This window comes from Sardina pilchardus, chromosome 3 (genome assembly GCF_963854185.1).
Source record: "Sardina pilchardus chromosome 3, fSarPil1.1, whole genome shotgun sequence".
Lineage (NCBI taxonomy): Eukaryota > Metazoa > Chordata > Actinopteri > Clupeiformes > Clupeidae > Sardina > Sardina pilchardus.
Window position 1 is genome coordinate 11,077,370 of NC_084996.1, and position 23,229 is coordinate 11,100,598.

The following is a 23,229-nucleotide window of genomic DNA, read 5'->3' on the forward strand; positions in this document are numbered from 1 at the left end:
CTTAATGTGACCAGTTAGCCTGCTATTTAATTGTCTTAAGTAAACTAGGCTATATTTTATCCAAAGCAGGAAATGGGTAAAGAAAGTGTAAGGCAGAAACCAGAAACCAATCTCCACCCGTAAAATGTTCTCCTTAGCAGGAAATGTAGGCTACTCCAGGATACTCATAGAAGACCAAACGGCGCCCTCAAGAGTTGAGCTCTGTAAATGGCACCCGACCCCATTTAGGCCTTCACCCGACACCAAGCCCAAATCCAAGCTGTCTTTTAATTTTCTGTCTGAACATTAGCTTGCATAATTGCATAGGTCTTTTTCCTTAGTCTATTTCAGAACTTTAATCACGATTTTGACGGTACATTTGAATATTAAATGATACAGAAACCCTAGATTCAACAAATTGTCAGAAATGTTTTTTACATTTTGTTTTCCAGGTAGGCCTATTTCAGTGCAACTGTATTGGGTTATTGTTAATTTGATTTATCTTTACTCAATCAAACCAGAAAAAATACACAATTAAATAACATGATTTATTACAGTAATGTTTTTAAAAATGGAGATGGCCTAGTGTTTGTAACCAAACTCTTTGTGTGTGTGTGTGTGTGTGTGTGTGTGTGTGTGTGTGTGTGTGTGTGTGTGTGCGCGCGCGTCTGTGTGTCTGTGTGTGTGTGTGTGTGTGATAAATTGATTTTACCTTCCCAGATATGCAATATTCCCATGTCATCATGCTGGGTTTTGAACTGACCATTTATTTCACACAGACGCGTTTCGCGCTCTGCCTTCCTCCTCACACACTGAGGAAGGCAGAGCGCCGAAACGCGTCTGTGTGAAATAAATGGTGATTGTTTATGCATAGTGCGGCCTATCTCTTGTTTCCATGATAGTCTATACTTTGGTCAGCACTCTAAAAAAGTTACAAGTCTTGAGTGAAGCCTGCTCCTACCTTTATGAACTTTTATGGGTTTTGAACTGAGCAATAAAAAGTTAGATAAATTGTTAGATAGTCCCACTCCTCTTCAGCCCAGAGGAGTCCATGATTTCCAAAAATAATTACAGATTTTGATTGGTTACCACATCACCATTTTACGCTTTAATTAAGTCCGTCTTAAATGAGCTCGGGCCCAGATAAGACAGCGGCATTTCTGTGTCATGGCCAAATACAGTTTCTTCTTTGCATGGTAGAGTTTGCATTAATATTTGTGAATGGAGCATCAAACTGTGTTCTTAGACAATAGTTATGGGAAGTTTTCCTAAGCACATACAATGATTTTCTATACAGAAACATGGCTGGTTTTAATGCAGTGCCATTTGAGGCCCAAAAGATCATGGCCATCCAATAGCCTATTGATTTTCACACCTGTTCTTTGTTTTCAAAGATTTCTCTGGATTCTCTGAATATTTTACGATATTATAGCCTAGATGATGCAATCCCCCAATTCTTCACACTTTCATGTTAAGAAGCATTATTCTTTGTTTTATTATTGGCCCACACAGGTTTACTGAGTGATTAGTACCTCCACACCTTTGCTTCTGAGAGACTCAGAACTCTTTACTTTTTGAGTGGTGTTGTTGGCATTAAATGAAAAAACTGCTTTCATTTTCCATGTAATAGATTTTAATACTTTCTGTTTTATTTGCATTTTACATAGCCTAAATGTCCCTTGGATTTGTTTTGGAATTGGGGTTGAAATCAACAATGAATCATTGAATTCATTAACTGAAACATTGAATCGTAATAACTTGGCAACCTCTGTGGTTTTACGTCATGGTCTGTTGCTATTCTCACACACACATATTTTGATACTCATGACTTTGCCTGAACATGCCCTCCCCCTCTTTTGCCGAAACTGTACAGAAGGGGGAAAACGTGTGTTGATACCAAGTGTGGATGCGGGGATGTGTAGGAGTGGAGGACCTAAGGCCATGACTAATAGCATCTCATGAGCCATAAAGGTGGAATGGAAACTGTGGGAAACATGGGAAGTAGGTAGGATTAGGAAATAGCACCGAGTTGTAACACAGGAGTTTATTGTTGAATGTAAATCATCCCAATCTAGAACAAAATGCTACCTTCAAACTAGTGACAATGTGTCAAATAATCTGCGGGATAGGTCCCTTACATTTTGTTATGGAAATGTATATCCCAAACTTCCAGGATGGGATTTCCGTCTGACAGATATATTATGAGACAGAGGCCTGCATTTTCAGAAAATTTTTGTGTATTACACAATACACATGTATTACCACCACAGGATGCAGCATGCACATTCCAGAGAGTGTAAAGAACACAGTTCATTATCATTAAATAAGAAAGTTCAAATATAACCTAGGAAATCCAAGGTTTGGATATCCACAAAGAGGGCGTAAGAGAGGAATGGGACAGGTTTGGTCTTGCCTGGAAACCACGTATTTCTCTCCACTCTTCGTCTCTCCTCTCTTCGTCTCTGTGAGACCACACCCAGTATCTAGATTCCTTTAAAACAACTTGCTATGCTCTGAACATCTTCAGAACTGATCAAGTCTTAAATAGTTCAGAAACTACTTCGGAATCAAAACAAGAAAAAAAGCGGCAGTTATTAGAGGTAACACATCATTTTAAATTTCTTTCTGTCTTTCTTTCTCTCTCTCTTTCTTTCTTTCTTTTTTTCAGCACACATTTGGAGAGTATTACCATTCTCGTCAAAATGTGTGATAAATTTTACAATTTGCCATATACAACTTTGCGATAACAATTTCTGAAAATGAGTCATGTCATATTATGCTATTAGACTCATGCAGCAAAGGCAATAACAGTAATTTTGGCAAGGAGACAAAGCAGAGTTTGCATTTTGCTTTGATCGCTATTAATATTGACATCATATTTGACTTTGTTTACCTTTGGATAAATAATGATTTTGGAAAGGAAAGGTGTTATTCACAGTTTTAACTTTAAGTCACATGGTCTCAAATTCGCTGCATTGATATTCATGTAAAGTTGGAGTGTTCACGAATCTCAGCCAGTTTTTAAAGACTGGCATACAAATTAATAATTGCTTTCAAAATCACAGATGGACCAGAATCCTTGAGAGTGTTAGTCATACAGAAAACTGTCAGGCGGCTCGCCATTGTCTAAAAACAGCAGCAATCGCTGTTAGTCATTAGACGAAATTACTGTGCCCACTCACCTCCTGCTTCCAAATCTCTCTGGCCTTATGTGAGGCATTCTCCTGTGTACTTACCACTTCATGAAAGCAAATGAGGACTATGAATGTACATTTGTGTTGAGAGGGTCAGTGTTCCCACCTGGCAGTTGAATGAATGAATCATGCAGAAGTTACAGGAGTTTGTTTCGTGATTGAGCAACATCTCCTTTCAGCATGGGAGATTATCCGTTTTTGTGACTTTTCTGAATGATTCAGGGTACTTAACCAAGTGAGCATCTACTAAAACGTATATGAATGGATTCTGTATATTAATATGGGATCTGTAGCATGTTTCTTCCATTGCTTGAGTTTTTTTGGATTACATTTGATTACAAGGGATGTTTTGGAGGTGCTCAGCCCAGTGGCTTCTTGCATCAAATAGGTTTAGTTGTGTTGATCCTGTGTGGTAGACTTCTGGGAGTGGCAGTCTATCAGTGCACAAAAACAGCAGATGTGAGAGCCACTGGGCCTGTCCAGACATGAGTGAGACTCTTAGCTTTGGTTTTGGTGGGACCTTATGTGTAAGAGTGGCTCCTGGCTATGGATTCATGTACAGGCCTGTCTCTGGTAAATTGTATGCCATATAGCATCCTCGTAACATTCATGAATGTGCCTTTACTGGAAAATGGGTACAATGTCTTTACTGTTGATTTTGAAATCTCGCTCTCTCTGTTTCTTTATGTGCACAATATAGAAAATAAATTCAAAATGTGTTGCATTTAGAGGAAAGTAATTCTATGTATACTGCATTTTGTTCTATGTTGGCGTGACATCATTTTCTCATGTGACCCTGGTCGTAAACCTTTCTCTCTCTCTCTCTCTCCCTTAGCATGGGTTCCTCTGGTGTACAGATTGTGTGTGTGGCCTTGAGTATCCTAGGCCTCATCGGTGGGATTGTTACCTGCATCGTTCCGAAATGGAAGGTGTCATCCTTTGTGGGGAGCAACATTGTGACTGCTCAGGTATACCTAAGAAATTATGTTCTTTTTCCAGCAACTAATGATTATTTTTGATTGATCAATCAATTATTACATTGAACAATTTGTGAATCCCAAAGTCCAAGATTATGTCCTCAAATGCCTTGTGTTGTCCACACGGCAAATATATTTAGTTTATTGTCATAAAGGACTAAATCAAGGAGAAACTATTGAAGTTTAAGGCAGTGAAATCTGCAAATTTTGAGATTGTTTCCTTAAATGGCCGATTAACGATTACCAAAATAGTTGATGATTGATTTAATAGACGATCAAAAGAACTAATCAAAATAGTTTAGATTGTTAATTTTGCTACTCTTATATTATTAGTTGCTGATTGTGACAAATGAAAGTAAAATATAAAACATTATTGATTCCAGCCTATTCAAAAATTAAAATGTAGGCCTCTGTATCTGTCAGACAACAACAATGTGCACAGTGCTAACAAATTCTTCTTTACATGCTTGAATTCTTGCCCCAACAGTCTACGAACGAGGGCATCTGGATGTCATGTGTGTCGCAGAGCACAGGCCAGACGCAGTGCAAGCAGTATGACTCCATGCTCGTCCTGGGTGGCGACCTGCAGGCTGCCCGCGCCATGACCATCATCTGCGGCCTGGTCCTCGTCCTGGCCCTGCTCGTCCTCTTGGCCGGCTCCGACTTCACCACTTGCGTACAGAACACAGACGCGAAGCCTAAGATGTGCCTGGCGGCTGGGATCATGATTCTGGTCAGCGGCATCCTCCTGATCATCCCCGTCAGCTGGTCGGCCCACAAGACCATCAGCGACTTCAATAACCCCTTGATGGTATCATCCCAGAAGAGGGAGCTGGGCGCCTGCATCTTTGTGGGCTGGGCCTCAAGTATTCTGCTGCTGCTGGCCGGGGGCCTCCTGTGCTGTTTCAGCCGCCCATCCAGCAGTTCTGGGGGCACCGCCAAGTACTACAGCAATGGTGCTTCTGGTGCCTCAGCCCCCAACTACGTCTAGAGTCTCCGCCTACAAGTGTCAATCAGCTGAGGGAGCGAAGTTGTGCTTAGTGTTTGTGTGTGAATGTCTTGTTTCTGTGTTTGATGACAAGGAAGGTTTTCCCTCGTCTAGGGAAATCAGATCAGTGAATAAGGAAGTAGAGCAGATAGTGGTAAAAATATATATACATTCATTTCTGAGCACAAGCAAAACCAGGGGTGTGTACATACTCAAAGCTATGAATTGCTAAAGCAGAATTATCTCAAGTCAAGAGGTCCATCATATTCATATATATTCATGTTCTAAATGGAGATTGCTTTGAGAAGCAGAAACACTGCTTTTCAAAGCCGACGTGAAAGCTTTTTTTTTTCTGTATTAGTATAGTCATCACTATTCTGATGTGTAAAAACAGACTCCATTTGTGGACAACAACCTATATCAACACATATCCTGATAAATAATGTTCATAGGAAATAGAAATTGTATAAATTCATGGGTGGTGGGTGTGACTAATCTGTACTGTGCTTTAACTTGATCAATAGCTAGATGAAATTGAACAAAATTACACAATAGTATATGCAAGCTGAGGTCTGGTCTCATAGTTGATCTGCCTCAGGTATTTTTTTCTCAGAAGTCGATAACATTTCAAGTTTAATACATCCATCCATTGGTGAAAGTAATTACAGTTACTACTACTAGCTACCCATGTCTATTTAATCTGGCAGCTGTTCAGTAATCTAACCTGGTGTGTGCTCATTAATCTTCAAGAGTGTGTTGTGTTGTAAAATAGTAGATATCAGTATAAAAAAAACCTTGATAGAATGATAGTAGAACAGTATTAGTGGTAGTCCATGAATTGTAACATTCTTTTTACTTTGATGTTACCTTGTAGTTTAGTTAAACCAATGCTTGTAAAAACTAATTCTGGCCATGAAAGTACTCAATCTGAAATTAGGCAAATATGACAATTTTAATTAAAAAATGTCTCTAAACAAATGAATATCTCTCATGTTTTTTGCAACAATATATGGGAAACAATTAATTAAATCTGACAAAAAATCCAAAATAGTTACAACATGTATTCTGATGTAAAACATATATTAGAAAAAAGGAGGACTCTACAGAACATCTCCACTAACTCACTGTAGGGGCGCAATTCCATTTTGCCCTGCATTTACATCTTTACTTTTCATTTTTAATCTTTGCTTAATCCAGTGGTTCTCAACGTGGGTTTGGGGAGTAGAGACATGACAGGTGGGGCGTGATGAACAGGAGGACTTTTTTTTTAATTTTATTTTTTTTAATCTTTAATAGTGCCTTTCATTTTTGATAAGGAAGATCGTAGATTCAAAATAAAATAGCCACAAACAAACATAGGTGTCATAAACAGGCTGAAAATATATTTTTTTAACGTTACCATTTTGCTGTGGTGATGGGGTCAGGTGGGGATTGAAAATTCCCCACCTCCAAAGTGGGGAGTGATGCGAAACGTTTGAGAACCACTGACTTCATATCTAACAAAATATTTCTTCAATTCAAAGCATTATTCACTCCATCCGATTTACCTTCTATTCCCTTCCTCGACCCTCCCGCATATGCCCCAGTTATATTCCCCATTCTTCCTCCTTCACTTTAACTTTTACTCTCCAACTCGCTCACTCTTTTGGTGAGCTCTTCGATCGTGGCCTTCAGCTCTTTCACCTCAGCCTGCAGGGCCTGAACTCCCTATAGAGAGAAGTAAGAGAGAGAGAGAGAGAGAGAGAGAGAGAGAGAGAGAGAGAGCGCTCAGTGTCACATGAAGCCGTGCACCAACAGAGTTTATTGAACCTCTGAATTCTGACGGTCACCAAAGAAACAGAGACTTTCGGTACAATTAGCTTGTTGAATGTGACTGACACAGGCAGAAACCTGAATTAAACCGGAGTATTGTTCTTACCGAGTCACCTCCAGAATTGGAGGAGGAGCACGAAGTTGTGGTGGCCATCAGACTCTTGATCACTTTGAACTCTTTGGGCTTGCTGGCCACATACCCATCCTTCAAGGAAATCAAGATGGGCTTGCCATCTTTCCCATTAAACCAATCATCAGCCTCCACAGAGGGTTCTGGACCAATGGTGTCGGGAAACAGATCCTCTTGGAACAAATCCGACTGAATAGGATGAAACATGTATTGTATGTTGAACAAGAAAGCAAATTTAATTCTTATACATTCTCCAGAATGAGCCAGGTGACAAACTGAACAACAGCACTATGACTGCAAATGGACATCAGTTACTAGAAGCGATTCAAAATGTCACTGTAGCTAGCATACCTTGCGAGGAACAGTCATAACGATGGGTTCACATTTCCTCTCATGAAGCTTAAAGAATCTGAAAAAAAGCATAGCGAGCATAGACAGAGAGAGAATACAAAATATTTAACATAATGCAAACTTAAGACGTGAGTCTTGAAACATAATAAAATAAAACCATGTGTCTGTATCTTTACCTGGCAATCTCGCATTTGTTGACCTCCAGACCTCTTTTGGGCATGTAGCCCATGCCCTTCTGGCTCTCTTTGCTGCTGTACATGGAGAGGTAGTGGACGTAGGGAGCCTCGTCAGTCACCTCAAAGTAGCGGATGCTACTGTCCCCCTGCCAACCCAGACCCCAACCAATCCAATTACCAACAATCATAAAGTAATATATGAGCAACATATGCCACTATGCAGTGTATACTAGTTTAACACACATCGTAGCATGAAGCTAATGCAGGTAGTATAAGCACGGAAAGGAGGAGGGCCTGTGTGTGCTGCAGCTATGCTGTTGGGCAGGTGTAGATCAGGTATGCTTACAAACACGCTGGAACACATCTTTCTCTCTCGTCTAATGCATGGGATTAGTCAATGGCATCCTTAGCACTTCGACTGGGCTATGTTTAAGTCAGTGTGCGTGTGTCTGAGCACGCGCGTGCGTGTGTGTGTGTGTATAATATGCGTAACAGTTGGACTCCTGACCTTTCCGCACAGATACACAACGCCGGTGTCTGGGTCAAAGAAAGGCAGCAGCACTCCACTGCTTGTATCCAGCTCCTGAAGGGTGAGGGCTTCTGAGAAATTACTCTGAAAAAAAACAAAAAAAACATCATCTGGGTTACAAGGATACAAGGATGTTTATTTGTCACATGCATATGATTACTAATGTAAAGAATGCAGTGAAATTGTCAGAGAATGCAGTGAAATTTTCAGTGAATACTGTATCACGTGTGCATGTGCACACACACAAATACACACTATGAGGACTCATATAGAGCCTTATATCACGTGTGCACACACACATACACACAAATACACACTATGAGGACTCATATAGGGCCTTATAAGGCCTTATAAGGTACTCACCGGGTCCCACAGAGCCACTTGTCGTTCGCTCATTCGGCTGAAACCAGTGGTCAAGATCTTGCCATCGTTTACGTATATGGCCCTGACAGGCCTGGAGCCCTCATGCGGCTTATCCTTCTCCTGGGGGAGCAAAGGACGACATGCATTTAAACAACTGGCATGCCTGATCGAATGCATGTCATAATTGACTATGATGACTGTTCTTTAAGGTGTTGTTTACGCTAAACAACTATCTCGTTCTTTAGCCAAAATAACATGCACACCAAACTGTGTACATGTGTTTTTTTGTATGCAATATAAGTGTAATTCACTGGAACATCACTAAATAGTGGGAGCAGCAGAGGACTAGAATTAGAGACTGAGAGACAGGATGGAGAGAGGAAGAGAGCAGAGTGAAGGTGCCCATACAGAGATGACCGTGGCCTTGCGGGGGTCAAGCACACGGATCTTCTTGTCCTTGGAGGAGGTGAGGATCTGTGTGCCGTCCCTGTTCCAGCAGGCGCTGTAGATGACGTCCGTGTGCTGGGTGTCCATCCGCACAACCGCCTCCCCGCGGGCCACGTTCCACAGGATCACCACGTTATCACAGCCTGGACGTAGCGGAACAGAGGTGGAGCAGAGGTGGAGCAGAGGTGGTCAGCAGCAAATTCAAGTTCAGGTTTCTTTATGGTGCATTGCAGTATATCAAGGGCCCAGCCCTATTAGCCTAGTGACTTGCAGATAGTAGGTACAACTTTGAACTCAATTCTGTATTAAACTGGGAGTCAATGCAAAGGTCTTGTAAAGATAAAGCAGCCAAGAAAGGCAGGGATATACAGTAGAGTGAGGGATATAGAGTGAGGTATGGAGTTGTCATCATGTTGCGGTCTATATGCTGTGTGAGAGAGTTGCTCACTAGATGGTGCAACATTACCAACATTTGGGAATTGACCAATATTTAGTAGGCAGTGTGTCCACGTGGGTGCCATAGAATGTGGAAATGTATGTGATTCTTCATGTGTCTGCATGTATGAGTGTGTGTCTGTGTCTATGTACATGCATGAGTCTGTATGAGGCTTTGTGAGAGGAGAGTGGCAAGATGCTCACAGTGCCATACAGATAGAAATAATGTAAACAATGTGTTTGAGCTTGTGTGTGTGTGTGTGTGTGTGTGTGTTACCTGCACTCATCAGCACATTGTGGGCGGTGGGGTGCCAGCTGAGGATGCCCACACGCTTGGAGTGGCCCTCGAGTTTCACCAGCGGTGTGGTCAGGGATGTGACCAGGCCACTGTCGGGAATCTCCCAGATCTACGACACACAAACTCTGCAGTCATAATGCATGTCTATATCGCACAACCACTGCAGCATGGCTGCTGTGAGACCACATATGCATCTGGAGACCACATATGTCACAGTCAACCCTCACATCAGATGTGTCGCAAACAAACTCATGTGAGCACACAGGAAGTGAACAGAAAGCTTTATTTTGAGAGTCCAATGGTTGCTCAGCAACAGATATATTTGTCTACAACATGCTTTGCTCTGCAGATTTTGACCACCGCAAAAGTAATCTGAGACAATACTAACAAATGTAAGCAGAGCCGTAAACCGTAAATGACTTGACTGTCAGAACAGTGATTTATAAGTATTGAATGAAACTGGATGAAGTTTTTGTCTGCTTGGACTCAAACCTATTAAAACATGGTGGTATACCCATGGCTACTGCATGAATTATCACACAATCAAACTGGTGAGAAAGAGAACTGGGAGGACCATAAAAGCAATAACTTCCCCCACGCTTCTCTCTGCCTGGGGAAATTGAGTAAAAGGTCATGACCTCTCACCATAACACTGCAGTCCTCTGAGCCGCTGGCAATGATGTTGTCGTTGTGCGGACACCATTCAATATCCAGGACTGGTCCAGTGTGGCCACATACATTGGGATAGGACATGTCGATACGGCCAGTCTGGAAACGAGGAAAGAGAAGGACATGAACACTGGCTGAAAGAGGAAGGACAAGGGTTGGGTTATTTGTGTTGATTACAACAGGACACCAGATCCTTCTCTAAATGTCTACAGTGTTCAAACATACAGTGGGTATAGTAAGTATTCACACCCATGCTAAAGTTGACTAAAAAGAGGAATATAAAATCATCTTTTGAGAATTGATTGTAATGCCTTAATTAAAAAAATGAGTAAAAATCAAACCGCTAAGGACACTCATTTTCTTTGTGATTGAAGAATGTATCGTAAATAGATAAATGTTCTTCCTTAAATACAGGTTGCATAAGTAATTGACCCCTATGTTAAATTCCCATAGGAGCAGGAGGATTTTTTATATGTTTTTATTTTTAAAGGCCAGCTATTTCATGGATCCAGGATATTATGCATCCTGATAAAGTTCCCTTGGCCTTTGAAATTAAAATAGCCCCACATCATCACATACCCTTCACCATAGCTAGAGATTCGCATGGTGCTTTTTCCAGTTAGCCTATTAGCCTGTTTGATGCTCATTGAGCTCAATGCAAATCAAACAGGCTAATAGGCTAGCTGGAAAAAGCACCATGCCAATCTCTAGCTATGGTGAAGGGTATGTGATGATGTGGGGCTATTTTAATTTCAAAGGCCGAGGGAACTTTATCAGGATGCATAATATCCTGGATCCATAAAATAGCTGGCCTTTAAAAATAAAAACATATAAAAAATCCTCCTGCTCCTATGGGAATTTAACATAGGGTTCAATTACTTATGCAACCTGTATTTAAGGAAGAACATTTATCTATTTACGATACATTCTTCAATCACAAAGAAAATTAGTGTCCTTAGCGGTTTGATTTTTACTCATTTTTTTAATTAAGGCATTACAATCAATTCTCAAAAGATGATTTTATATTCCTCTTTTTAGTCAACTTTAGCATGGGTGTGAATACTTACTATACCCACTGTATATTGCCAATACATGCTTAAAATGTGCCATGCAAGAATAATTTCTTGCAGGGTACATTTTTCTATACATTATTATATAGCAATCTAGCAACACATGACTTTTCAAACATATAAAAGAACACACTCAATATTTTACAGTGAACAGAAATGTGGTCATAGGTCAATACAAAGATGGATTGTGTGAGAGAGGGAAGGAGGGATTCTGCAGGGTTAGATGAGAGGAACTGAGTCAGCTGATGTCAATTTTGTAGCTATGCCTCCAATTACCCTTAATGGCCGCTAACTCTGTTAGTGTAGAGAAAACTGTAAGGCAGGGGGCAGGGATCCCATAAAAAAAACTCTGAATGCAGAAAGTCCCCATGCCCCTCTGTCCAGATCAATCTGCCCTGTGTGACCAACTCACTAAAAGGAAATATGAACAGTAGAGTAGTAGTAATGACGGCATGAATGGCCTCTGATGCTTCATTGTCACTACAATCAATTTATTTACAAAATAATCGAATGTGTTGACTTGCATATTTTTGAGGAGGCATGCCGATTCCTCTAAGATGCCTGTGAAAACAATGATATTTCACATAGAAGGAAACGTTTATATATACCGGCAGACATATCATCTGTGTTTTATTATCACAACAAAGACTCTTAAACTCTTAAAACACATATCAACACATTAGTGTTCTCATTTGAGTCACACTCCACTGTTCAGTGGGAAACACTGTGCCACTGATTGCTCTGCCTTCAAACAACACAGAGAGGCAGTTTGTGTAACCTCTAAAGGGCAAATGGGTGCATTTTTTAAAATACTTGCAGTCATACTTGTGAAGAGGTCATAACACATTATTTGTAAATTCATAATTAGTAAATCTGTTCTTTTGACTATTCAACAGACAGGATTTAGATCTGGCCAAGTCTAATCTACAGTACAACTCTTTACATGACATGTTAAACATGTGCAGTGACTGTTAAAGTGACACTGCTTTAACTCAGTTAGTATCCATAAAGCAATATATGATACAAAGTATCATGTGACTCACACTCATACAGTGGTAGGATGCTGTAGTATAAGCTACACTCAAATTATCATATTATTGTGCTTTCTATTATACTATTTAAAAAGCTTGTGTGGAGTCTCAAATGGCTCCATTAAGGGCATTTGGTATCTACATTTAATGTAAGATCAGGGTATCATCAATGCCGCTATCAAAATAATCTTTATTACGCATCCTGCTACTTCAATCTATAACATCATAACACTTTGAGTGCAATAATTATTACTATGTGAAACTAATTTGATTAGATGATAGTAATGATTTATAGACAAATTATAATGTTTTATGCATACAGGGTTCAAGTAAAGTAGCCTACTGATTTATTTATCCATAATATAAATTATACTACTTGCTCAAGTTCACATTGCTGATAAGCTTGAGGTATTTCAGATTGCAGTTTTTGACTTCAGCACATGCAGTTGTCACCCTTTTTGTCTTTTTTTGTGTGTGTCTTTCTTTCGATCAGTCCCTTGCCACATCCTGTGTAGACGAACTGACAGAGAAGCACTCCAAATATGGCAAAGAAACACGATGTGACAAGAGAACAGGGTAAGAGGTAGAGTGACGTTGCTCTAACGAAACAACGAATGGGGAACTTCCTCCTTCGCCTGGACATGTAATGATATCTTTTGAAATTTGAATTTGTGACACAAACAGTAAACCACATCAACACTTGATTGAAACTGTCCAATAAGATGCTAGGGTTGATGCTGCTGTTCTTATCTCGTTGATCATTTATAGCGCGGCATCCATCGGATGAGTCTTGACTCCCCATTGTTTGTGAGAAGAAAGCAGACGTGGAAGAGTAGTTATGAGGCAAGACCTATTGTATTGCATCAGACTGTTACATAACACCTTTGCACATTTAGATTCGTCAGAATTTAGCTAATACCTGAGGATCTATTATCTGACTATGATGAAAGCGTACTGTCTTACACAAGACTTCTCAGGAGGATCCCTTCTTTCCTCCAGACTCAAATAAATACAGGTGTCTGCATTGTTCTTGCGGTCTTTCTAGATTTTGTCCCTGGAAGTCAAATGCATCAGCCTAAAACAACAAACTGTTGCCATTGCTCTATTCAACGTGAAGATGCTCAACTCTTTACTCTTAACACATACACATACACACACACACACACACACACACACACACACACACACACACACACACACACACACACACACACACACACAGAGTTCCATTAATGATAGGCCAACCTTGTTCAGCGGAAGAACAATGAATGCTCCTCCACCACTGGCGTCCACTATCATGGCCACAAACTTAGGGTTGACGGTGCAGAAGTTGCTGTCCCAGGTCATCTGGGAGATCCTGATGTCATCATAGCACTGGTCTGCCTTCAACGCCTTGCCGAAGACGTGGCGGAACTTGCTGGCCCTGACCACCCTTTGGGACATGATGACCTGGAGGGAACGAGAGATTGGTTGGCATTTGAAGTGGGAGACAGTCACTGTGGACACTCACTGCGAGTGTATTAGAGGAAGTTTGCAAAATGTGTTTGGAATGAAACTGCCTCTGTTGGCACCATGCTGGGAGACAGGTGTGTGATGGAGAGGTGTTTTCCAGACCTTGTTTAAGAGAATAATATGCTTAATCAGCTAACATGGGAAGCACAACCAGGCTAGGTGCGAGGGTGCTCTACTTTGAGCACCCTTTTTACAAGCTGGGAATCTAATCTATAGGTCCCTCTCTCTGTGATCATGCACACATGGAACTTAATAGTGTATAGTATGGAAAAAAGTTATTTGAATGTAGCACCGTAGATAAACATAAAGGAAACCCAGAACGTTAGTATACGTGTAGTCCCCCGAAGACAGGAGCTCTAGATACATTGAGCAAAAGAGACTGATCATGAATTGGGGAAGGAAACATACTCTTAACAAAAGAGAGGGAAGATACCAGCTTGGTGGGTAACTTCCTCTTGTCTGGGGCCTCTTTTGAGGCATTGACGTTTTTTCCTCACAAAATACACATAATGGTGCATAGACACTTCTCAACAGCATACTGACAGGTGCGTGCACACAACACATAAGACAATTAAAATACATTTTGAAAGTGATGACAGCTATGGTTGAAGCCTAGGAAGAATAGAAACTTGCATTTCATTGTTTAGTAAAGACTAATGGGCTTGGCAGTTCAGAGGTGACATTGACCTGGTGAGACTAAGGTGGCAGTTAGACCACATCCTTCAGTGAGTTCTACTTTCCCACACATCTCGCTGCCACGGTGAAATAGTCCATTTCTGCAATGAACTAAAACATTCTGATATATTCTTCCACGTTCAAAAAACAATTAATAAGATGCATATTTTATGATTTCATGTCATATAACATTATATCTTACTAATCACTGCAAAACAACCTATGCTTTTGTTTGAACAATTTTGAAGTGACACAAGGTTAAAGCTGACATTAAGGTTGGGCCACTTCCTATGCAAACTTGCACAGGCGTCCCCTCAGTTCAGACATCATCGATGGGTAAGAATTCTAATCGCCCAGACCATGACTGTTGCAGCTTTGACCAATCTCAACAGTTTGGCGCCATGCACTAATTCATTTAGCCTAATTGGAAAGTCCAGAGGATGTTCCCACACATGAACACAAGCAACGGGGAGAGAGAGAGAGAGAGAGAGAGAGAGAGAGAGAGAGAGAGAGAGAAAGAGACAGAGAGAGAGAGAGAGAGAGAGAGAGAAAGAGAGAGAGAGAGGCAACGGCTTGGCAGCACAAATCTATCATTAAGGTGGTATCAAAACTGAAGGCAGTTTGGAATTGCAGAAGACAGCTGTACCTGTTATTTGCTGTGGGGGAGGGGATGGCGCAACAGCAGCTCGAGGTGGATCTGAGGGGTCGAGGCTCTGTTCCGCTGAAGGAGAGAAACAAGAGTGAGCGAAAGCCAACAGTGGCGGAAAGATCTCAAAAAAGTGATGGGGGAAGTGAGAGCTTGAAATGAAGATGGAAATGGGAGGTGTCTTTTCTTCTCTGACTTTGAGCGCGGCCAAAAACAAGCAATAAGTGACAGGAAGACAGTTGACGTGTTCTACATTTCTACGACATCTACGACAACCTGTGATTGTGGACATTTTTGGAGTTAACACTTCTGAGTCGGGGGCCTGTCTGACACTTTTGAGGTAGTCTGAAAACCTTGACATTGTTATATATTTCATATCTCATTCATGTAAATGTGACACTTATATTATGATTGTTGAGGATGTCCAGAATATAACCATGACAGCAATGTAATAAAAATGTCTTTAGTTACAACTATATGTATAAGCATACACTTATCAAAAGAAAAATCATACTGTATGTGCTTACTAAGATATTGTGAAAAAATGAACACATTATAAACATTTCAGGCAATTTTAGCTCTGAATTTCATAACCATGGATGTTGACTACACACTGTTGATAAGCAGTTAGAAATGTTATATAGGTTTCTCTACTAAGAATTAGAACTTCAGAGTAAGTTGTTTTACCCCAAATCCAGTGAGTGGACTTAATGAATATTGATGAGGTGTTTGCACACCTGTGAGTCCCGCTCCTCACTGTCGCTGTGGCCAATCCTCGGAAAGACAAAGGCCCTGCATGCTTTGGCTCCCTGCCTGAAATGGGGTGTTCCTTGCAAAATAATAATCCAATTATGACTGCAGATTTACCATATGAATAGCCCCCGCCAGCTAATGGGTTGGCCATTAGTAGTATTTGAAAAGTAGAAGATTCAAGGTTTCTGCAGGTGTCATTTTTTTTGTTTGTAGGATAAAAATGTTAAATGAATGTCAATGCCATGTCTGATATATCTGGAAGAGTTAAGGGGAGACGAGCAGAAATTGTCTTGAAGATTTCTTTGTCCCCCATAGCCTACAATCTGTATTAGAGGTGAACAATGAAAGTTTTTTTGGCTTAATTTACCTTAACTGATCAGCTTCAGAGTCATTGGAATGGTTATTTGACTTATTTCAGGTTGAATGATGGCTGTTTCGCTTCCCCCTAGTGCCTGCAAGCGGAAAAAACACACTTCAAGTGTGTGCCACCGGGTTGGTGGCACTGACAAACAGAAAGTTTCACAGCTTTGCCATCATGATCAAAGGCAGAGTGACCGATTGAGTAGTGTTGTAAAATATACACGCTAAAGCTGTGAGGGTAGCTCTGCAGAGAAAACTGCAAGTGTAAAAAAAAAAAAAAAAAAAAGCAAAAAACAACAGTGAAGAAATAGCCAAACCTGCATAGTTCCTCTTTAATGTTTAGGCCTACTTCTCTTTTACTTATGGTTCAGAATTTTAGATGTACAGGAAACAACAAATGAAGTTGTGAGGATATGGGCAAGGTCCGCTGCCCCACCCAATGTAAACCAAGGATCGAACCCTCAACCAAATCACAAAAAAGCAGTCGGTACCCCTGAACTCAATGAATAGGCACACATACAGTCACATAACGTTGTTCAACATGGTTTTTGATTGATATGCATTGCACCCATAGATCTTGGCCTGTCGTATAGCCTGCATCAGGTGTGTAGAGGTCACCACTCTCAAATGGAGAGCAACGTCCTGGAAAGTAGCTGGCCAAAGTGGTCATTATTATAAGAACCCGTAATGTGTGGCCGGCCATGCTACACTGGTACTAGTGGAGAGTGAAAAAAGGTCCAGGGCATCCTACCTTACATGCTAGTGAGTAATTGTGTTTTGCATGTAAAGGCATCATTTGAGGGGTGTGGTGATGAGCAATGGTTGTGCAATGCTCAGTTGTCATGTCAGACTCTGACCATAGCATTTTGTTGTATTGTGGGGTTGCACCTCAACAGTCTCGGCAGAGCCGAAGTGTGTTGGAAGTGTAGCCTACATCAACACAGCCTATAGGCAAATTCACACTCCAACCAAACACACAAGCAATTTACACAAAGTGTCAGCAAAATCTCCTTCCTGAGGAAAATGTGCAACCAAAGTCCACCAATCACTACTGACAGCTTTCTACAGATGCTTCATTGAATCCATAGTCACTTTAAATATCTCAGCCTCATTTGGTGCATTATCCAATATTCATCGCAACTCATTAAACAAAATATAACAATGAGCAGTGAAAGTATTTACAATAAAAGGACTATACAGTGAATAGGAAATCAAATAGCCTTGGACATCACTCACTCACTAAGCCAATACTGTCGCCTACCTTCAGGCCATAGGTACAGATCTCTCATCTTCAGGTCTAAGAGAGCCATGTCAAGCTTTGTGCCTGCATCCATCAGACTTATACATTTTTGAACATCTTTTTTATATCTATATATTCTTTATTATTATTTGCATGTAGCTTATGTAAGTATATATGTATATGTATGTATGTATACACTTTTCACACAAAAAAATTCCTAACTGAAAAATAAATATCTTTTAATTGAATTTAATTATTTCAGAAATTAGACACCCTAACATGATCATGCATGCATTCAAGCATTGGGCACATTTAACAGAACATAACACAAGGCACACAGTTATGATGATGTTTGTATCTGTGTAGCGACACCTAGTGGAAGAAAGTATAACACAAACTGGAAAAGCACTCCGAGAGCACAGACCTCCGCTAAGCGAAAACATAACCGCCTCCTGGATCAAGACAGTGAAATTGATATTCCCAAAATGTTATTGTTTCATCCTTGGGTCATTTCAGACCTTCCCTGAACATTTCAGCAAAATTCATCCATAACTTTTTGAGTTATCTTGCAGACAGACAAACAAACAAACAAACAAACAGGCAAACAAACCCTGATGAAAAAAACATAGCCTCCTTGGCGGAGGTAATAAAAAGCCTGTGAAAGGTAGATTAGCCAAACTTTCAGTTTAAGCTGTCAGTCTTCAGTATTTTGAAGACAATACACATCCCCACAAACACAGACACACACACACAAAATAGAGCAAAAACCACGTTTAAAAATATAGACTTCAGTTTATTGCACAATCATTGCAGGAGACTGAGGGGGTGGAGGGGTCTGTCTGAGATCAACCTGACAGATGGACAAACGCACTGATGGACAAGACAAGATTAGTACACACTTATTACATGGTGTTTGACACAATGCTCGTATGGTGAATACAATTGAAGGGGAAAACAAAAAGCAAACAAGCACACCGGCAATGAGAAGAACAAAAGATACAAATTACAGTACATTCCCTGTATGAAAACTGTAAAGTCATAAAGTAATTTGGTTCAACCATACACAATTAAAAATAACTGTAAAGAAAATGGCTGTTGCTCTGAGATGGTCAACCTGTGTGTGTGTGTGTGTGTGTGTGAGTGTGTGTGAGAGAGAGAGAGATAGATAGAGAGAGAGAGAGAGACAGACAGACAGACAGACAAACAGACAGACAGAGAGAGACAGAGAGAGAGAGATTTATGTGTGTGTGTGTGTGTGTGTGTACTTTGTTTGATCAAATACACATGCCACTGCAGACTGGTATGTCAAGTGTGTGCTTACAATCCGGTCTTACAATCGCATTTGATAGAAACAATCACTGTGCACAAATATCACCACTAGATGGAGCCATATCATTTCAGATGCTTCAAAAGTGACAATAAACATGACAACATGGGACAGACACACAAACACGTATGGAGACAATCTCTCAGGAAAGGTCCCTTTTACCCCACGAAAGACGGGCAGTCTCATTGTCTGTACATGAGTTAATTGGTACAATTTCCAGTACCAGTCTTCTTCTGAATTACAGTATTAATAACATCCATAATGAAAGTATTAAGAATAACTAACAGTTACTCCTGTATAAATAATCATGAACAGGCTATCCAGCACCTGCATACTAAAAAAGAAGACAGTTGTCATATTTTTTGTTAGTAATAGTTTCATACATTGTTGTTATTGTATACAGAGGACAGGATATTATACAAAGACAATGATTCACTTAGCCACCACCTCCTCTGAGCTATATATGGGCCGATGACTGTGTGCTACAGCGCAACTTTCAGCTTGTCTCCTTCAGTAGGCCTACATGGCTGCTCATAGATAGGACTACAGCTTATCTTCCCCTTTTCGCTTCTTTTATGTTGCTTCTGCTTTGCATTATCCAAATGAGCCAAATATACTGTGGCCTGTGTTCTGAGCTTCCACATATTCACTACAAGGCCCATTATACAGTGAATAGTTATTCACAACAGAGTTGACTGTGTAGGGAATAAGTGGATGTTCTGAATGCAGGCACAGCCATCCCACTGTGAAGGTTTACTTCCTGTCTAACAGGGGGGCTACACCGCGTAGGTAACAGAAGTGCTTCGTTCCAAGATGCGTAAAAACAATTTTAGAAGACTGGACTATTTTTTTTTACACGCCTCTATCACGTCTAGCCAGCTCCATTGATTATAGTGGAAGGTAAGTGTTTGCAGCAGACGCAACGCGAATGAATGCTTCAGTTGCGCGCCCGGTGAAGCCCCCGTTACTGTTCAAAGATGTGTCACAGAAGCAACGGACTGAAGGCAGACCAACGCAAAGTTACCCAAGATGCCCATACCTCATATTCTGCAGTTTTCACACACCAACACATGTTCTCCCCCTCAGTTCCCCCTCACTCTCAAACTTGCGCCTCTGACATGAGGATGGGCGGCTGTCTGCTTTGCCTAACCGGGTGCCCAGTCAGCAGAAGAACCAGTGGCTCAGGGCTCAGAGCAGATCTTAAAGGGATGACTTGCAGACATGCGGTGACATGGCGCCCTGAGCCAAGGTCAACCCTGAATGGCAAAGGGATCGGGTGGGTGGAGGGAGGGAGGGAGAGAGAGAGAGAGGGGGGGGGGGGGGCTGAGAAGGCCCAGCCATTGAGATGAGATGAGATGACATGTACTAATTACTGTCAAAGAAAATACACATGTTTTACTCAAATGATGTTAAATTATTTGATATGGTGTTCATAATGCCATATAAGGCTTTGGCCATCTATCTCAGTCCATCCCGCTTTAACAGGCTTTCTGCATCTTCACACTTTGTGGTACACAAAATGCATTGGCATGGCAACCAGAACAGGAAATGGTTCATTTCAACACCAGGCACTGGCTACCATTTCCCTCAAATTACTGCAGATATCACTAAGCATTTTCTTCTACAGAATAGTCAAGAAGAGCATCAGACCCAGACTTACTCAGCAGAGCCATCAGAGTGCTTATTTGTGCCATTCCGAACAAGAGCGGCCAGAATTGCTGTCCAAATAGATTAATCAAATATTTCAACACATCCTTGAGGATCTGTATTTAACCAAATTAAAAGGCAAATGCCAAATTGCACTAGACAACAGGGCAACTAAATTTTGTATTTGAGGAAGGGTTCACACATACTCTTCGAACTTTTCTTTGTAACATCTTGTCTCTTTAATCCGGCTTAAAATGAACAGTGCCTGGGAAAAAAAAAATGACATGGCACATAAGGGCTAATAAGGGTTTTGCCACTCAAGGGAACACTTCCGGTAATACAGCATGGTGTTTTTCACAAAGAGCTCAGCCTGGACCACAGATAGAGCCTCGAGTTTCCCTTTATAACTGGGTGAGAAGCCCCCCAACCCCCCCAATCCCAACACCCATGCTTTCATTTATACTACCCTCACTTCAGATATGTCATATAGTTATACATACATACAAAAACAATTCAGCATATTTATATATATCTTGCACTGTATGCATATATCATTTATATATACATACAAGTATGTACAGTATTTATATGGACTTTAAATATGTCTTGTTATTGGTATTCACTTTGATCCAAAGCCCTTTTAGTAAAAAATAAATAAAACAGTGCAGTTTATTTGATACAGTTGTATTGCCTCTGTTGTTCCTCAGTTGTAATCGTTTTTCTTCCCTTTTTCCCGATATGAGCAGATCTGAAGCTTTGTGAAGCTCTTCACAAGAGTGGCTCGTCCTACATGTTATATCCTACAATGCACTAGCATTAGGCTGGCATCAGGCAATTACTTAAACATTTTGGGTGTAAATATACGTATACATTATAGATATGTCTCTTTTTTTTCTCTTTATGTTTTTAATTCAAGGGATCTGTTTTATCTTCTTTTGTCTGTTTGAGCTACTAGCATGCATTAGTTACATGACGTCGCACCTCTCGTGCGCTTGTTTCCGCCTGGTGTCAGCTCAGGGGTGTCAGCACTGGTAGGCCACACAGAGACTAGCAGAGCGTCCCTGAGGGCTGGAGTTAAAGAGTCTATCATGAGGTCAGACTTGTTTGAGGAGTAAGAGTATAGGTTGAAGAAATTCGTACAGTGGGAACTTTTGCAGGGGTGCTACACTCTAGGGCTATAGGTGTGTGTGTGTGTGTGTGTGTGTGTGTATGTGTGTGTGTGTGCATTTGCGCGTGTGGATGGGTGAGTGTGTGCATCCATGTGTGGCTGTGTGTGTTTGGGGTATAGTTAGGTGTGTTGTATGTGTTTGGCAATTTGTGAAACAGGAAGGGAGGGAGTTGTGTGCGTTGAACAAATGCGGAACAAATACGAGCGAGTGACTCACTCTTACACGAGAACATGTACCCACAGTGTGGACATAGATCCCCCACATTGAGAAGTCAATGACCATTTTTCTTTTTTTTTCAATAATGAAAATTCTCATCTCTTTGAACTTTGAACGGTTGACAATAAATAATATAAATTGACATGTTAAAAAAAAAACAATACAACAAAAGAAACACATTGTATAATCTCAAAAAATTAAATAAAAATAATGGAATTCATTACAATGGTTAAACAACTATTACATGACAACCATGACCCGAAAGTGCCATTTGGGATTCCTAATATTAACACCTCTTAATAATAAAAAAAGATAATGAAAAAAAAAAAGACAGAAAAGGGACCTCATTCATAGGTTTGCCGTGCCTAAAGGCACTCTTCAGTGCATACAGCATGACCAAGGTGCATTTTATTTCCTGATCGGATCGGTGCTTAAAACAATAATTCAGTCAGCATAACAGCTCAAATGATGCTGCTTATATGTTCTCAAGTGGCTGGACTGAAGTTGTGCAGTCTGAAAACAGATGATATTGCCATATACAGTGAACCGAAACTCACACAAGTGCTTTTGGCCCCACCTTATGACGGCGCAGCTAGACTACCATAAAGAGGAAGGAAGTTCCCGAATGACTGATTACCGTAACGTTTTTTCAGAGCTTCAATGAGATCTCCCATCAAGCCTTCAATTGTGAAGCAGTAATTGACTAAAACTGGTAAAATGAAAGTGGATTACCCTGTTAGTGTTTCATAGAATTGACAACGTTGATATGAGTTATGATGATATATATGACAACTTAACAGCCAACTTCCTAACCATTACTTCATTACTGGCAAAGTGGAGTTGCTGTTGATAGTGTCTTGAGTTGCAATGCACTTCGACCACAATAAAATTGAATTGTATGACATCATAAAGCAGCGCTAGACAAACCTTTGGGCACCAATTTGATGCTAAAACAATATATCTTTTTTTTATCTTTCAGAGATGGCACGTCATTCTGCATAGAAAGGCTTTAGAAGTGCATGACAGACATTACTCTTTAGACGTACAGTATACTGCGCGCAAGACCCCACGTAAGACCCCTCCCTCCCTCACACACACACTCTCCCCTCCCCCTCTGTATGGCCCCATTTTCAGAACTTGGCCTGAAGTGCCACAGTGATTCAACGCAAAGAGGAATAAAACAGTTTTCCAGATAGTTTCCCTTTACATAATTACTTTTGACCCGGATCCAAGGT

General features: G+C 40.7%; 2 protein-coding genes across 2 annotated transcripts; one reads left to right on the forward strand and one right to left on the reverse strand.

The window, feature by feature from the left end:
* Positions 1–2,449: 2,449 nt before the first annotated feature.
* cldni (claudin i) lies at positions 2,450–6,116 on the forward strand. Its single transcript, XM_062531766.1, has 3 exons — positions 2,450–2,579; positions 4,009–4,141; positions 4,638–6,116. Exons 2-3 carry the CDS (start codon positions 4,010–4,012, stop codon positions 5,139–5,141), a joined length of 636 nt encoding a protein of 211 aa, XP_062387750.1. The 5' UTR covers positions 2,450–2,579; position 4,009; the 3' UTR covers positions 5,142–6,116.
* coro1a (coronin, actin binding protein, 1A) lies at positions 6,072–15,438 on the reverse strand. The gene is made up of 11 exons (XM_062531765.1): positions 15,283–15,438; positions 13,695–13,898; positions 10,325–10,447; positions 9,659–9,788; positions 8,908–9,089; positions 8,500–8,619; positions 8,116–8,220; positions 7,608–7,753; positions 7,432–7,489; positions 7,057–7,269; positions 6,072–6,845 (listed from the first exon to the last, which is right to left on the reverse strand). Exons 2-11 carry the CDS (start codon positions 13,890–13,892, stop codon positions 6,753–6,755), a joined length of 1,368 nt encoding a protein of 455 aa, XP_062387749.1. The 5' UTR covers positions 13,893–13,898; positions 15,283–15,438; the 3' UTR covers positions 6,072–6,752.
* Between the last annotated feature and the right edge of the window lie 7,791 nt (positions 15,439–23,229).

Bases quoted from the DNA above. Each gene is read 5' to 3' on its own strand.
- cldni (XM_062531766.1), top strand. From the start codon at position 4,010: ATGGGTTCCTCTGGTGTACAGATTGTGTGTGTGGCCTTGAGTATCCTA. The intron at 4,142-4,637 runs GTATACCTAAGA...TTGCCCCAACAG, and splicing joins GCAACATTGTGACTGCTCAG to TCTACGAACGAGGGCATCTG.
- coro1a (XM_062531765.1), bottom strand. From the start codon at position 13,892: ATGTCCCAAAGGGTGGTCAGGGCCAGCAAGTTCCGCCACGTCTTCGGC. The intron at 10,448-13,694 runs GTTGGCCTATCA...CCTCGTTTCCAG, and splicing joins TTGTTCTTCCGCTGAACAAG to ACTGGCCGTATCGACATGTC. The intron at 9,789-10,324 runs GTGAGAGGTCAT...TGTGTGTCGTAG, and splicing joins CAGAGGACTGCAGTGTTATG to ATCTGGGAGATTCCCGACAG.